We start from the raw sequence: 17228 nt of genomic DNA, 5'->3' as shown, positions 1-17228 counted from the left end.
AGGGAAAGCAAAAACATCTCAGACACAAATCCACAAGCCATGTTATTAACTTTTCATTTCAATCACAGACACATTCATCGGAGGCAAAAAGGAGCTAAATGATTTGGAATGTTAATATTATTACGATATTTTCATACCTAAGGAACAATGTAAACAATAGAAGGTGGATGAAGAAAACACCAGGCCATGCCACTTAAACCATTACCGTCAAATAAAAAAAAGGGAAAAATCAATTCCGACAGCTCTGCACCACTTGAAGCTGGATGGTGGGCAGAAGGCCACTTACCGTCTCAGCAGCTTTTTGGCTGATCTCAGTGGAGGCGGGCTGAGCCTGGGCCGCTGATGGCTGAGTCATCTGCTGCTGCTGCTGCTGCTGCTGCTGCTGAGATACGGGCGTCTGACCGGAGGCCGCTTTGCCGGGTGAAGGCTGAGCCGCTGGCTGCTGAGCCTGCTTGCGTCGAGCCGGGCGTTGAGGTGGAGCCGGGCTCGATGGAGTCTGAGCTGCCTGCTGGGAGGTGGCGCTGACCACAGAGGGGGGTGTGGTCTGCTGCTGGACTGTTGGCGGTGCTTGCTGTTGGACGTCAGCCTTGGTCACTGGTGACACGACTGCTGCTGCTGCTGCTGCTGTAGTCTCTGCTGCTGTAGCTGCGGCTGGCTGTCACACAAAAGATTTATGACAGAATCGGTTGTCACTCATTAAATTACAAACCACCGTAACTAAATTAGTGCTCCAGGTCCTGTGAGCAGCTGAGAATATATATTTGTGTAGGACCGATACATATGGTTATTTTCCATTAATGCTTACAATTAATTGTTTTTTGGATTGAGACTGTAACATGCCCATCACAATGCCCAAGAGCCCAAGGTTATGTTTCAAATTGCTTGTTTTATCTGCTCAACAGTCCCAAAGTCCCCAAAAGATTCAATTTACAATGACTTAAGGCATCAAATCCTCATATTTACAAAACGGGAACCACCCAATTTAACTTGATGAAGGACTAAACAACTATGGAAACTGTTGCATTTAGTTTTCTGTCAAACTACTAAAACTACTAAAACTGAAACAAGTAACCAACCATTATACTTTACTGAGATGTTTGCTTCGGTCCTTTTCCTTTTTTTGCACATTTTCATCCAGAAAGATACGTTTCAGGGTTTGTATTAATTTCAGTGCCACTGGTCCGTATGTACCTGCTTCTGTGGAGCCACAGCCGGACTTGCATTGTTTTGTGACTGGACGAGTGGCAGAACGGAAGTCTGTGCCTTCTGTGACTGCAGAGCTGCAGCTGGCTGAGAGAAGTTTAAGCTGACTCCTGTGGGATGTTAAAAAGAGCACAGACTACAGATTACTCAGGAAACATCTCATACAGTGTATAAATCAAGCAACATTAACAGGTTTATCAGAGCATTTCAATCCGTTTAATGCTGACAAAAGACATCAAAGTGATTTGTAACAGGTACAGCAACAGAAGCAGCGTATCAGACTGTGGAGAAAATCATTACATAATCACTTCGGGCCTGTGGTTAGACTGCTTTAAATTGCACAAGTCTCAACTTGCATCTGTTCCTGTTGAGAATTGGGGTGCTCGGTGTGTGCACAAAAGATTAGAGGGATTCCTGCATCTTTACTCAAGAGCTCGGTTTCTTTTCCCTACAACGGATATGAGAATAAGGTCGGAGCGCTGCACGTACCCACAGGCTGAGCTGCACCACCTGGGAGATTAGCCCGCTTGCGAGGGGTGAGAGCAGCCGGCTGGATGGGTAGGATGCCAGCCGCGGGCTGGGTATGGGCTGCTTTGGGCCTCTGGCGAGGGGTGATGGAGGTTTCAGTGGTGGGAATTGGATCAGTCAGTCTGGCAACACAGGGAGCATGTCGGGCCTTCTTGGTAATCACGGCAAAAAGTGCTAACATCATTATTTAATGAGTATCAACACTGACTGTGTCTAATTACTTCCACAAAATGTCGTGTTACAACAGCTTTAACGGTGACGCCGTGTAAAGCGGGTCATGCTTGCCTGGGTTTAGTCTGGTTCTTCTTTGCTGCTGCAGCCTCACTCGCTTTGATCGGCTCAGGAAGTTTAGAAGGAATTGGAGAATTCTGGATTACAGAAAAAAAAAAAAAAATGCAAAATCTTTTAAGAAATTGAATTTCCATAAGACAGCATTATCTATGACAACGGTACAGAAACAATTTGACAATAAAAACTTCCTGCAGTTGGCAATAGCCGACGAGCATTTTTCACTGTTTGTAACTGATGAGTGCAGATGTGACAACTGGTTGATCAGGCAGACAAGCACACAGCAGATTCTACTGATACAACATGAAAATCAATTCCTGATGAGGGAGAGCAAAGCATTTCCAAATATTTCCGCTGACGCTGGTGCTGAGAGACACTGACCTTCACATTCTGGACAGGACAGGTCCGCTGAGCTAGTTTAAAAGCAAAGAAGGACACCTGGTAGATATCTGGCCTTTTGTCTGGGTCAGGCTCCAGCATGTACCCTGAAAAAAAAACAAGACAGCGTGACTCGGATAGTGGGGAGTTATGAAAGTCTGTATTCACACACACAAGTGCGCGCCTTTGTGAAAAACACGAGTTAATGTTTAAGGAGGACTAACGAATGAGGCAGTGAAGATCATAAGAGTAGCGCGAGTTGTCTGGAATGGTGAAGCTGCCATCACAGATGGCCACCTGGCTTTCACCAAAGGGCAGAGTGAAGAAGCACACTTTGTAGAGCAAACAGCCCAGCGCCTGGGAGAAGACAAGCACACGATCGCCCCGTCACACCACACAAACACAGGAGGAGACGGTTAACAAAGAATATCAGTAACACACAGAAAGTCACACAACAAATAGCTTTTCCTCTCTAAATACCAGCAGATATAATGTTGAAAACTAAGTATTCAATTAGCTTATAAAGTTCCCTTTTAAGAACAAACAATCACTAAAATGTACTTCACAAATCAACAGGTTTAATATTAGTCTAACGAACATTATGTTTAGCTTGGATTCTACTGTAAAACACACTGTAACTGTAGCACAGTGCATGACTATCACAGACGTCTGTCCTCCTCACTCACCCAGACATCGGCTTTTGTGGTGATGATTTTGTTATTGTAGAGGTTCACCATCTCAGGAGCACGATATGATAAAGTGGTGTACCTGAAAGGAAACAGGAATAGATCAGTGAGTATAAAACTGGACAGAATGAGTCAGAAAACTGACAGTTTCTTAATGTGGCCTCTACATTATTATGTGCTGATAGACGCACACGAATGCTAATGAAAGCAGCGGATTTATACATTACAAATTTAACTTTGCATCAAATAAAGCCTAAGAGTGCTGTGCAGAGCCCTGCAGTCTATTTGAAGTATGATGTGAATGATTCCATTAGTCTATAAAATGTCAATAAATCTGCTCATGAAGGAAAAACTGCAGACAGTTTCTGTGCAGCCATGACTTAAAGGAGTGCGAGCTGCAAATATCTGCCGAAGCAGACAAAGAGAGGCACAAACTTCTTGATCTCTTCCTCCACGACGGCCACTCCTTCAGTCTGCGGGCTCTGGAACTTGTTGGTGGCGCTGCCAAAGTCACACAGCACATAATGACCCTTGTCGTGCAGGAGGATGTTCTCCACCTGAAGAGATGTACGAGAGAGATGAGACTCGCACACGGTCATGAAGAGCAACATGGGGGGTGGTCATACATGAAAAGGACCCCGTTAAGAGGCGGCCCAGTACTTGATCCATTCTGCCAAACCAAACACAGGGGTTTCCTGCCTCCTGCTACATGTACACTGCAGACAATGATGAATACAAAAAGGTGAGGCCACCCTTTAAGTCTTTAGGATTCAAGTCAGTTGACTGTGCTCTGCAGAACTAGATAATAAAAATATACACACAGCATGGTGATCCACAGTGGGTGTTGCCCCTGAGTGAACACAGAGTGGGTTGCCTGTCCTGTCCCACACACTGCAGAGCACTTCACAGGAGAACAACGGCAGAATTGTGTCACCTTAAGGTCTCTGTGGATGATGGGTGTCTTGCGCTGGTGCAGGCGAGAAACGGCATCGCAGGTGTCGCAGAAGATCTGCAGCACCTCCGCCTCAGTGAAGCCGGTCTGCAGCCTCTGATTCATCAGATTGACCACCTGGCCCCCTGCAAAACAATATCCAGTTACACACAAACAACAGGGACACGGCGTCACCGGTGTATGAATGAGCCTGAACTTGGGTGTGCTCTTCTTTTAAAACGCTGATATTGTTCATATCATTCTGAAACTGTTACCCAAACTCCTTGAGTAATTGAAGCACATTTTCCTGTCGCGCTCACCCTTGCAGTAGTCCATGAGTATGAGGACCTCCCATACATCCCTCGATCCCATAGCCGTAATACTGGAGTCCAGGTAACCGACGATGTTCTTGTGACCGACGAGGTCTTTCTACAAGGACACAAACACACGTTCAAGAGCGTCAACAAACCGCTGTTCATCAAGTGTGAACCAAAAAGCACAACGTCTGCAAAGCTGTGGCATATACATGACCGGTGAAGCATTTTAATACCGACATGGTTTTCTACTTTGCATTCGTTATTCTGCAAAGATGCCACAGAAGCGGTAAAATGAAATCTGACAGCCGACAAGTTTTAATACCATAAATCATCTAACTCTATCCGGTTATTGTTTAGTGATGCAGTTTGAGGCCATAGCCTGCAGGGGGAGCTGGAAGAGAAAGCTGAAAATCAAGAGCCCATTAGGTAATGAACAAATGTCAAGTACTGCGCCTGAGCTGAAGCACCGTCTGTCTCGCTGTCTGTCTGTCTGTCAGTCAATGGGCCTCTGTGTGTAAGAGAGCGAGTGAGAGAGAATTGATTGGATAGAGAGGTAAAGAAAACATGTCATCCGATGAAGAGGAATGACACTCCAGAGATCACCTTTAAACCAAAGTTGAGGGCCCGTCACTGCTGGTCTCAATAGCAAAACTAGGACCTCAGCTGTTAGAAAGTACCGCATGAGATTCTGTTGAACGTTTATACAATCAGCCATGTTTTTGTAAATGACCATCCATTGCTGCCTCCCTTCCTTCCTGAGTGGTGCTTCAGACAGAGAAGAAACATGCTTTGTGTGAGCTCACTGAACGTAGGAATCCAGCAACACAAAATGCTTCACAAGCAACTCTTCTGATAGAATATCTACATATTGTGATAAGCTACCATGACATGCATGTCTATTATACACATACAGGCCAAGAGGTCAGGCAATACAGAGATAGTCTTCCATCTTATCAGCGTGTGATCCGTATCTACATTAAATTTATAGCAGGGACACATTCAGCTCAATGTTACGGGAATTTGGCAAAGACCCCGTAGTGGAAAAACTAGAACGTTTTACCAAACAATGAATGCTTCAGAAAAGATGATATTCATACAAATACCACCTACAACTCATTGCACAATAGCTTGCAGGGGGAGAGCACAACATGCAAGACAACACTATGAAAACAAAAACAAAGCACACCAAGAACCAGATGAATAAATACAGTTCAACCATCCAAACAACGCTGCTGCAGGCTCTGTGTGTTCTCAGCACTTCTTCTGAGTCATTCTTGAGAGAACAGAGAACTTGCATGTGTGGATTTATTGGAAAGTTCAAGCACAATTTAAGTTTCACTTTGTTTTGCAGTGGCCTTCACACAGTTTGTGACGTGCCATAGAATAATCACACGAGCTCACAGGGGGAACAAGCAGAAATATTGAACCTCAGCCACTCACCATTATTTGAATCTCGCATTTGCACACCTGCAGATCATGCTCGTTGTTGACATACATCCTCTTCAGGGCGCAACGCACCCCTTGATTTGTTCGCACGAGGAACACGATTGCGAAGCCACCTGCAGGATCGAGCAAGAGATGGTAGACATATCACACGACATGATTATTACCAGATTACATCACAATCAATACAACAATTGAAAGGATGAAAGCATCACAACATTCTCACAAGTTTCCCTTTTTGGAAATGTAGCTGACACGCTCATTTTTACACCCAATTACTGCCACCACTGTTGCGATCTGTGTCCACGTAGCCGTACGTCAATGCGGACAATCAGGAACAAATGGCGCAGCCTTATAGCGTTATGCATTAGTCATGTCATTGCTGCAGGGTTTTACATGGAGGCCAAACCATCTGGTATAGCTCAGACCGCAGATTCACTTTGCAGAGTTTAGTTGTGACACAGTCATCAATTTCAGGCAGACATCGCGGCTTGTACTGCATCCTCAACTTGACATGGGTGAAAGGCTATTGTACGGCACAGTAACACTGTAAATCAGCAAGAGATACCCATGAACACGAGTGCAGACTGAGGCTGAGGGTTTGCATCAATACTAATAATAATAATGTAAAAGGAGACGTAATTACTGCAGCCTTTGTGGGTAATAAGATTAGTAGCTTGTGTCCAATCAAAAGTCAGAGTTAAGGAATGTCCAGAGGTAAGAACATCGCCGCAAAATTGTCTTATTCAATATTTATACTGTACTGGATGCTCTTGGCACACAAAACACTACAAATAGAAATGTAAGAACAACAAAAAGATGTTTAAAATGATGAATAGCATGATTGTTTTGGGTCATGTACAGGCCTCCCATTCAGCATTAGTAATCTACCCCCACTTTCTCTCAGCTTTCAGTGTACACTAAACCCTCATTTATTAATATTAAAAAGGCATCGAATAACTGCTGTCCGGCACCAGGTAGGTCTCCAACTCCATGAATCACACTTATGAATCATAAAACAGCTAACAGGAAACTGTTAGTCAGAGCACAGCTGACAGAAAACAGTGGGCCTCTTCTTCTTCTTTTTGCATTCATGTATCCAAGAAACATAGATGCAAAGCTGCATAATTCCTGTGGGGATGGAATAAGGCTATACATCCCCTGCTCTGTCACGTGACTCATGCATGTGGCTTGCAGGGCACACATCATACTCATGCAACTATATAAGGGGGCCCAAAAACAAACAAACCCTTCTCACCTTCAGCAATGATCTCCTCAACAGTGACTTGGTGCCGCCCGACAGTGAAGGCTCTGCCGATGAAATTTCCGCCCGCATGACTGGACCCAGAGCTGCCACCTCCTCCTCCAGAACCGGGCCCGGAGTTCACCAACTCCCGGCGAGAATCGAAGAACTTCCTCATGTTGGCGAATTGACCAGGAGTATTTTGCGGCTTCGATCACACACACACACACACACACACGCACGCGCTGATAAAGTGATTCCTGTGCAGTGGATTATTGCACTGATATATAACGCAGGTCAGGTTGTAAACCTGGATAAGTCGACGCTTCAAGCAAGTCTATTTGCAGCCTTTTAAAACATGCAGTGATGCCTTTTTTCGTCACTTATGATGTTGAGACAACACAGATTTTTTTTGGGTGGCAAATGTCCCATTTGCTTGCCAACACAGGCCAGTTGGTGATAGCTAGAGCGGTTGCGACTAGCCGTTATGTAAGTGAGTTAACACCACCCAGGAGGCTAAAGCATCTCCGGAGAAAGTATTTCTTTAGCTATCCATCCAGCTGTTCACGGTCGGCTGCTGCTGATGATAACACAAGGTCCTTCTCCATCTCGTATAGCCATTACCAAGCTAGCTCAGTGCTAGCTACTTACGCACTATGACATTTCGTGTAAGGTTATCCAGGTTATCCTCTGAAGATAATGTCTTCGGGTGCGATGTATCCGACGTCTAACTCGTGTGATAGCGTTCCCCGAAAAAATCTTTCCATCCTCAGTCAAGTGCAGCAACCGTTAGACGGCACATAGCTGCCTGTCCAGCTATTTAATTGCTTCCTTTTACATTAAAAGCTGTGATTTTTAGTAAGCTAGCGCAGTAGCGCGATGCAGCCGTTTATCAACACATATAAAGCGCAGAGTCGACAGGAAACTCAAGCCTCCGTCTGTTGCGACTTGAAATGAGAAACCATATAATTTGACATCTACCAAAACATTAGGCAGAGGTTTCAACCCAGCAGCCTAATCTCTGCAACCACAGCAATCTGGCTGCCCGCGATATCGCAACATCCTAGCTGTTGCTGTCGACGCGCGGACGGAATTGTGGGTATTGTAGTTGCAGAGCGCCGCTGCAGCCTCCCCTCCCCCTCAGCGTATGAGGTCATACGACGCGTTCAAGTCACATCGCTGAGCCCGTACACACCAGAAGTTCGGAAAACCGTTCACTGTCAGCCTCTATTTAAAGGGACATTGTGTAACATTATAAAATATAATGTTTATAACTATGTTTTAATCAGTGTATTATCACCCGAAACTAAGAACACACGCACAAAGCGCGAGCCGATATGCAGCTGTGGTGATGTGAACCAGGTGAAGTGAAGGATACTCTGGGTTGTTACTGTACGTGCAATACAATATTTGAGAGTAATAAGCCAATACTTTATCAATACATCTGTGAACATGTGAACATGTAAATTCAATCTGCCACCACCACTATGTTTACACAGGCACAGCATGAATGATCGGCTGAAAGCTTTTATTTTGTAAACTTCACTGCCAGCTGAGACAAAGCAACAAGGAGGACAGAGGAGAGGAGGAATGACTGATACTGAAAGATGTCTGTGTTCTTCATTCTTTATAAACTTCACACAGAAATGTTATTTATTATATTGACATTTAACTTTTGTTTCCAGTGAGATATTAATGACTTTATATAGTGACGTTGCTGCTCTAGAAACAATATTTAGCTATATTTAAATTATAAATAACTTCTAAATCTGTTCTGAATTCATTTGTTTTTAAAATCTTGTATATCTTTTTGAAAACAGTTAGGGGAATGAGGGTTATTTAGTTGGTTGCAACCTGCCATAAACTACTCAATGCCACTAAATCTTACACACTGTCCCTTTAAGTATTAAAAAGGTGAAGGTCTGTATTATTGAATTATTATTACTTATGCGTTAATATAAAAGCAGTATTGTGGCCTACTGTTTTTATTTGGTAGAGGTGGAGGATTTTTTAAACTATCACTTTCATTATGGGTTTATCGGCTGACTGTCGTTTTGTTTGTAAAAATTCGGAAAATAGTTGCAAATGTGTCATAATTAGGCTACACAAAGCTCAAAGTGACACCTTCAATGCTCGTGTTGTCCAATCAATAGTGTACAATTCAAAAGTATTAAAAACAATAAGAATTCTCACATTCGTGCATTAATCTTGTTTCATTTGTAAAAGTATCTAAAGCTGTCAAATAATTGCAGAAAAGTAAAAAGTACAGTATTTCCATTTAGTAGTTGTAGCTTCGACATTCCGTGAATGCAGCGTGAAAGGAGGATCCTGCCAAATAAATTGCATGAAAGTGGGTGGGACGTGAGAGCAGCTGTAAGATATAAACTGCAGCAGTCTTCTGCTACGTTGACGCTTTCACCTTTTGACGAGCTTCACGTGGATACTTTGTCTTCAGGACAGGTGAGATGCTGTTCAGGTGTCGGGCAGTCATGCTGTTTCTTTGGTGCTTTGAGTTATTGATTTCGGTGGAGTAGAGCTCAGACTGAGGCGGTTAACCCTCCGTCTGCAGGGTGTGCCCACCAACTTCATAGTCAACTGTTCATAAGTGCTCCGCTTCCTGAATCACTTTGAATGCGACGCTTTCTCAGCATTTTAAATAATCCAACCAAGCTATCCGGAGAATCATAGTGCAGCTTTTTATCATTTTGGGGAACACATTTCATATTCAATAACTTTGGAAACTATGGTAAAGCCTTTTCAGTCTTTGCTTTTAATATAGGACACAGCGGACTAAACTTTCTCACTATTGCTCAATATCCAATGAACTTGCTGACGTCATACAATATAATGATATCCAATAAATCATGCATTTGAGATTAAACAGTTGCATCCAGGATACTTATCCCAGGTATAGTTTTGACAGGTGAATGACCTTCAAGCCCCGACACACACACACACACACACACACACACACACACACACACACAATGTCCACATTTACACAATTAAAGTGAAGTGGAACACACTGATGTGGTTCACACGTGGAGCTAACCCACATTTTGTTTGTTCAGAAGAGGCTTTCATAATATTTACACTATTTGTGCTTTAGAAACTGGATCCACTTTGTGTGTATTCACACACATGTTGTGAAGTGTTTGTAGGAGTCAGTATTTACACCACGCAGGTGTGGCTGACCTACACACACACACTGTTTGATGAGTGAGTGTCTCTACTCTCAAATTCCAGGACAGGTGTCACGTTTTTGTCTGAAAACTCCATTGTGCTCGAGTGAAAATGGAGCGAGGTCTTGTCAAAGTAGAACATAAGGATCGTGTCGACTAAACGAGCCTTCTCAATAACTAAATAATAATAAATGGATTTTGACAGATCTATGATAACTACGTCAGAGGGTAGGTTGATCCCTGCAGCAAAATAGGAGGGAAACTCCTCCATAGTTGCTCTCAGTGGAGTAATTACAGGTGTGTCCAAACAAACAGCAGCTATTTGAGATTAGCTCCTGGGACGACCAGCTCAGACGAGGGACGCGAGAGAGCCCATGACCAAAAGTGTGTGACGGAAACCCTCTCTAAGATGAACTGCATACAATATTGATCAGAAGATAATGAGGGTCACATTTTAACAATTTACTTCCCCTAACACTGCATTGAATTAGTTGTTTTTGTGTTATAAACGGATTATTGTGCAAGTGACAAAACTAACATTATGCATTTATTCTTTTGTAGCTTTCTGCACCTCCAGTTTGGAAAATCCTCATTCTTCCTACAATGGCAGCGGTGAGTCCGTCCTATAGCTGATGTTCCATCGAGCTGGACAGACAATAGTCATATAATCAACTGTATTTACATGTATTTGCATCACCAGCAGAGGCTGTACACTGGACATGAGACGCTTTTGTTGTGCTTGGTTTTGAATAGGCCTGGGTAGCAATAAAATATGAAAATGTTCATTTTTTATTATAATTCCATTGTAATAAAATATGAAAATGTTCATCTTTTATGATAACTCTATTGTAATATGGTACTGTTGTAATTCACAATTGCTACTGTAACTGGTGATAAAATCTTAACTCTACTGTCACGTTTGTTTTAAACTAAACAGACACAAATTGTGGTTTGAAATTATAGTCTATATCATTTTTAAGTTTGCATTTTTTTTCTTGACGTTACTCTTAATACTAACGTGCAGTTCAATGTTATTATCAGCCGTTTAGCAAATTTAATCAGCGCGAAAAGTCATAAAGCAGTGTCGAAAATCCTTTTGGTCTTTTTGATTGAGACTAAAATTGACCATTCCAGCTGTGGAAATGATCCTAATTGATGTATACAAGTCGGCTATGAATGACTCAAAAATACATTTCACATCATTTAAAATGATAAAATATACCTCCTTCTGACACATGAATGATCCCAGTTTTTTAAAGACATAAAAAAAATACTGTTAATTGAATAATAATTATTTGTCTGAAATATATTTTGAAAAAAAACTCCATAAACTACTTACAAATTCTTAAAAGCACAACTCTTTCTTATAAAAATCCAGAATCGTTCATTTCAAAAGTTCAACTGCTTGACACAAGATGTCTCCTACTTCAGTGAACAGTACATTGATGTGCTATGGGTGTTTTAAATCCCCACACCTCGTACTCAGAGGTATGCTGAAAGGTGAGCATTCAGAAACATGTGAAAACAGCCTTCTAGTGTCAAACTGCACATACATCCTCCCGCACAGCGAAGGTCAAACATCCAAGTGAAAGCAAACACATATTTTTTTTTAGCGAAAGGGGAATTTAAGTGTGTGTCTGTTTATTTTATTTCTGTTTAATAAATAAATGACATTTTTGTCACTTATGATCAGATTGGAAAGCGTGGAACAGTGACTGAGGCGGCCGGTTTCAATGCCGAGGCTGATGTCCTGAGTCTGAGAGAAGCCATGAAGGGAACTGGTGAGTGATCCAGCCGCTGTCATCCAGAAACCATCGGTAGCTAAAGATGTGTTTGACTGTGTCATTAAGACGAAGCCTCCATGAGGAAAGTGACTCTTTTCTTTGGCCTGTCTCCTCCTCTCCAGGAAAGCTTGAAAACTAAATTCAGTGTGTCATCATGGCAGCTTTAGCTTTTCTACTTTCATAGCCCATTCATCGTTGTACTTTGCCTCACCTCCACACACCGTGTTGTAAAGCTCCTTCACTTCTGATATGGAGGGAAGATTAATCTTGCGCTTGCTGATCATGCAGGAAGTAGTAGTAAATGAATCTCATTATGGGTTGCACTGTCCCCGAAACCATGTTGCACCACTCGAAGAGAAACACCCTAACAAACATTCAGGAGCACATAACAATGCCTCTTCTTTCTCTGTCATCAGATTTTCAGCATAGCATGTTGATGCTGTTAGGGCTGGCTAGCGTAATCATCGTCGCCTGACTCTAGCTTGAGCGCGATTGAAAGCAGATGGTTTCTATGCTGATGCAAACAAACAACTGTGTGTGAAGATTATACTCCAGGGTTGCAGCACTGGTGCCTGATTCTATGTCTTTCACATTGGGGCTGCACTCTTGTTCTTCAATGATTCTCCAAGAACAGGAATATATGATCATTTAACAGATTCTGTATTGTATTATGTCTTGCAGGCACTAACGAGGAAGCTATCACCAAGGTCCTAGCACACCGTACTAATGCCCAGAGGCAGCGCATCAAAGAGGCCTACAAACAATCAGTGGGGAAGGTGAGAGTTTTGACTGAGCATGCGCTCGAAGGCAGCAAAACAAAGTTTCTCTGTCATTGCGCTTTTCAACATCAGTCCACATGCATGAAGCAGGAGAGGCACAGAAACGGCAGCTGGAGCGCCAGAGGAATTTTTAAAAAAAAGCAGCCTTGATGGAGACTATTAGCAGCAGCCGTGGATGTGTCATCTCTTATTCCATTGTGTACACTCTCAGTCTTTAACTTGAGGTTGCTGTGCTAACATACTGCTGATAATGTGCAAGTTAATCATTAACTGTAAAGCAGAAATGAATACCTCCCTGTAAACAAAGACCAGGACAGAGAGGGCCTTGTCTTCTGGAGGAAAGTCAAATTTTCACTACCATTAAAAAAAGAACAGTGAACCCACAGAGGTACGCTTCCCTGCTGGCCGTTTCTTTGTTGCATGATTATATGGATCAATATAGTAACAAAAAGGGAACTTAGATGTTTATTGTATTTCCATAATGAGATAATAACCCACTGTGCAGTGTCTGGTTAGAGGTCGATAAAGTTATCTGGAAGTTCCACAGAGGGAGCTGCAGAAAACGAAAAAAAGGCAGAATCCTCGCAGGCAGAAAGAGTGAGTCATGTTGCACATGTGGTGACGCCCACATGTGGTCACATAGGCGAGTGGTGTGTTTCACAAAACCGTCTCCAGAAACCACACCCTCTAGTGGAGACAAGTCCTGCTGCTGGAATGCGTGAAGTCATGTCTCATGTCCACGCTGGCAGCACAAAACCCGAACACAAAGCCAAGATTTACTTGTTTTTTTTTAATGTGAAGATAATTAGCTTTCGTTACAGATGCCCCACTTGATTTCAGTTATTGAAGTACTTGGAACGACTGGTGGGATGTTTTTTTTCTTCTGTTAATCCATCTGCTCCCGTCCTCCTGCAGGACCTGGCTGACGATCTGTCCTCGGAGCTGAGTGGGAACTTCAGGTGTGTCGTTCTAGGTCTGCTGATGCTGGCGCCTGTGTACGACGCCTACGAGCTGAAAACTGCCATAAAGGTCAGAGTTTAGGATCATATGATCGTCTGTATTGTTCATATCGTCAACAAATCCCATGAAAAGACCAAAGCCGATCATGAATTCACCCTCAAACAAGTAGTGTTTGTGTATCGTCCAAAGCCTGATTTATCTAATTTCTTCGTTCAAAATCACGTCAAGCAGACACACAAATATAGAATCCCACCAAACTACATTTCCTTTAGTTCATAAACGTCTCATATTCTCAGTGTAAAGCATCACACCCTCGTGTCTTCTTGTTTCTAACACGTGTCCAAATCCATTCATCAACAGGGGGCTGGAACTGAAGAGGCCTGTCTTGTCGATATTCTGGCCTCAAGGACAAATGCTGAAATAAAAACCATCAATGAGTTGTACAAGAAACGTAAGTGTGTAAGTGTGCAGAATTTATGACGTCAGGTCGTGGTACGTCTCAGTGTCGGTCGGTGCCTATGGGTTGTGAATGATATTCGATATTGTGTATCAGTGACAGAGCCTCTGTTCTTTATTTGGAGATGCAATGACATCCGTTATTAGAAAACAGTGGATGGCATGAATTATTCATAAAAGCCATTGCTGCTCTCTATGAGGCAGTTTATTGTTTGCGTAGTTGTTCTGTTGTGGTTGCAGTGACGGCAGTCGGCAAGTATTGTCAAAGTGGTTTTAAATGTCTTTCAATGTGTATAAATACATTGTTTTGTGGTGCTTTGTGTTACATGTACATTTCATATACGAACAGTCTGGTGAATTTAGATCACAACCCATTTAACATTAATGAAACTGTATTCGGTTGTAAATATTTGATTTCCAAACCTCATTATTTTTACTAATCTCATAGAAAGCCATCTAGTATGCGGTGGCTCATTATGTCAGTTTGTATTGATTGTTCTGCTCCATAGTCGTTAGAATTGAACAAGCATTTGATTAAGTGCTTTATATTTTATTTTTCGTTTCATGGCAGAACATGGAAACACCTTGGAAGACGCTGTGTGTGGAGACACATCAGGGATGTTCCAGAGGGTTTTGGTCTCTTTACTGACGGTGAGCAAACATTAGCCCATAACCTCTTCTGGCTTTGGCCAGTGTGCATGTTTTAGTCGCACATTATTAGCGATCACAAAGTAGTGCATTCTATAAACTGTAGATTCAAGTTGATGAAAAATGTAGGTCAAGTAAAAAACAAGTAAAACTTCTAAAGTAGAGTATTAAGTATTCACTTCCTTGCTGGAAAGCATTTGATGAAATACATTTCCCTTTGAGTTGATTTGTAACAAAGAAAGAATTTTGAAATGTTTTTGGATGTGCAAAATGACAGTAAGAAGTTGGTGTGAAAACCTTATCAACCACCGACTGTGGAGGAAGCAGCAGTCACTTCTGCGTCATAAAAACAGAAACCGTTTCCTCTTCTCTTTTTTTCGCTTCTCCAATGTTGTGCAACCCTACACTGGCTTTCTGTTAAGCTGTTCTGTTTTCTGCATCGCAGGCCGGTCGGGATGAAAGCGACAAAGTGGACGAGGCCCAGGCTGTTCTCGATGCCAAGGCAAGAGTCCAGGTTCTTCAGATGAAAGCATGCGTTTCAATTATGGCTCCCAGTTATTTTAACGTTTGTGATTTATAGGACATCTATGAGGCTGGTGAGGCACGATGGGGCACGGACGAGGTTAAATTCCTCACGGTGCTTTGTGTGAGGAACCGAAACCATCTGCTGCGAGGTATTCTTACAGCACAAACACCATGTTAAAATCTAGACACTTCATATCCTTGAGTTTATAAAAGAAAATACTACCTTTTACTTCATGTAGCAGACTCTGCCGATTTTACTGACCCTTTGTGGCAGTTTTAGGAGAAAACGCATTATTAAGCCCCTTGCGCAATGGACAAAAACACACTAACACCCACAAACATTAGGATTTTTGCCTTTAGTGACAACGGTTACAATTGCCAATTCATTCCCAAGACAAATGACTGCAGTAGTCACGGGTATTTATCGGCTTCAGCTCCCATCGACAGTGATGGAAACATGACAAACGGGTGGACAGGATCATTTTCGGCCCTTTTCCAGTGCGACGCTATGTGAATCAAACAGGGATTCGGACAATTACAATATATTAACGTACAAAACATACAATTAATATCTTTAATCTTCATACACGAAGTGTGTGGCGTCAAGAGTTTGATAAAGAAAAAGCAGTGTGTGATGGTCGTCTTCTTCCTGCAGTGTTCGAGGAGTACCAGAAGATTTCTGGGAGGGACATCGAGGACAGCATTAAGAGGGAGATGTCTGGATGTCTGGAGGACGTCTTTCTGGCCATAGGTTTGTTTCTGCTCTGACATGCGCCATCAAATAGACATCTGTTGCCAATTTAATAAAGATTCAACACTGTTGCGAAAGCTGTTACCATTTAAGTTCAAATGAGCACAGACAAAGAAAAAGCCAGAAACCATCATTTTAACTTTATAGACAGAAAATACTGTAAAGTACTGGGCAGAAACGCACTGCACTCTTAAAACAGAGCTTCCACACTTCCACCACTGAGCTTATTGTATCCATGTTGTGAGAGCTTTGCACCTCATGTACCGGGATTTGTTTTTGCTTTACAGTGAAATGCATAAAAGACAAGACGGCTTTCTTTGCAGAGCGATTATACAAATCAATGAAGGTAAATATTTCATGCTTCTAATGGAGCTACTATACTGAAATGTGAAATGAAATCCATCTATGTACCTATATCTATAAACTCCAGCGCCATGTGAACACTGTGTCTCTCGTCAGGGGCTGGGCACTACAGACAGTGTGCTCATCAGAATAATGGTTGCGAGGGCGGAGATCGACATGTTGGACATCAAGGCGCAGTTCCTGAAGATGTATGGCAAAACTCTCTACTCCTTCATCAAGGTGAGGCACTAAACACTGGGGGCGGGACATACTCAAGTCAGCAAAAAACTCTGCAATACATCAGCTGTGATATTATCGGAATAATTGCGATTCTCACTTCATGTATTGCCTTAATGTAGTTTTGAACTGTGACAAGACTTCAATGTATTACCGCTGCTATTTCAGATGGTTATCTTAAGATAAATCATTTGAATTGTCTGTTGTTGTTTTTTTAAAAAAGGTCTTTTGACAGTTTGGATTGGTGACACTGATTGCAGTTATTCCCTACACTGGTCCTTTTGAAGTCTCACAGATCTTTTTCTCACTGTGTAGGGAGACACATCTGGAGACTACCGCACAATCCTGCTGCAGCTGAGCGGAGGCGAGTAAAAGAAACCATCAGAACGACTTCCAGCTCTTTATTTCACATTATGAGCTCTTATTCTGTTGAAGACTTCCTTTATCTTACGTTCTCTTCTTCCATGGCCTTCACATTTCACTGAACGTGCCTTGTTTTACTGTTTTAACTTCAATACCAATTAAACCAAAGACCAGTGACCTTTTA

The 17228-nt window shown here is 42.4% G+C and overlaps 2 protein-coding genes across 3 annotated transcripts in view; one reads left to right on the top strand and one right to left on the bottom strand.

Moving 5' to 3' along the window:
- The window catches only part of LOC142947453 (AP2-associated protein kinase 1-like), a 20564-nt gene extending 10998 nt beyond the window's left edge, over positions 1 to 9566 (bottom strand). Inside the window, exons 1-12 of one of the 2 annotated variants that reach the window (XM_076089061.1) lie at positions 7033 to 9566; positions 5772 to 5890; positions 4335 to 4443; positions 4018 to 4160; positions 3519 to 3640; positions 3084 to 3165; positions 2622 to 2754; positions 2401 to 2504; positions 2017 to 2099; positions 1693 to 1853; positions 1192 to 1313; positions 287 to 655 (exon numbers count right to left, since the gene is read on the bottom strand). In XM_076089061.1, the coding sequence (XP_075945176.1) occupies positions 287 to 655; positions 1192 to 1313; positions 1693 to 1853; positions 2017 to 2099; positions 2401 to 2504; positions 2622 to 2754; positions 3084 to 3165; positions 3519 to 3640; positions 4018 to 4160; positions 4335 to 4443; positions 5772 to 5890; positions 7033 to 7195 (1710 nt within the window). In that variant the 5' untranslated portion in view covers positions 7196 to 9566. The remainder of the gene's footprint in view (positions 1 to 286; positions 656 to 1191; positions 1314 to 1692; positions 1854 to 2016; positions 2100 to 2400; positions 2505 to 2621; positions 2755 to 3083; positions 3166 to 3518; positions 3641 to 4017; positions 4161 to 4334; positions 4444 to 5771; positions 5891 to 7032) is intronic. The other variant, XM_076089053.1, reaches the window with a different exon arrangement.
- Positions 9356 to 17228, top strand: anxa4 (annexin A4). The gene is made up of 13 exons (XM_076089127.1): positions 9356 to 9477; positions 10761 to 10811; positions 11893 to 11980; positions 12665 to 12759; positions 13678 to 13791; positions 14083 to 14173; positions 14750 to 14829; positions 15272 to 15328; positions 15407 to 15500; positions 16007 to 16102; positions 16390 to 16448; positions 16562 to 16684; positions 16997 to 17228. Exons 2-13 carry the CDS (start codon positions 10803 to 10805, stop codon positions 17051 to 17053), a joined length of 963 nt encoding a protein of 320 aa, XP_075945242.1. The 5' UTR covers positions 9356 to 9477; positions 10761 to 10802; the 3' UTR covers positions 17054 to 17228.

The sequence above is a fragment of the Anarhichas minor genome, unplaced genomic scaffold (assembly GCF_050575085.1).
Source record: "Anarhichas minor isolate MPS153535 unplaced genomic scaffold, ASM5057508v1 ptg000002l, whole genome shotgun sequence".
Classification (NCBI taxonomy): domain Eukaryota; kingdom Metazoa; phylum Chordata; class Actinopteri; order Perciformes; family Anarhichadidae; genus Anarhichas; species Anarhichas minor.
Note: the sequence above shows the minus strand (reverse complement) of the source record. Positions and strands in the feature narration are given on the sequence as shown.

Coding starts and splice junctions, on each gene's coding strand:
- anxa4 (XM_076089127.1), top strand. Junction 11,981..12,664: donor AGAAGCCATGAAGGGAACTG/GTGAGTGATCCA, acceptor TATGTCTTGCAG/GCACTAACGAGGAAGCTATC. Junction 16,103..16,389: donor GGACGTCTTTCTGGCCATAG/GTTTGTTTCTGC, acceptor TTTGCTTTACAG/TGAAATGCATAAAAGACAAG.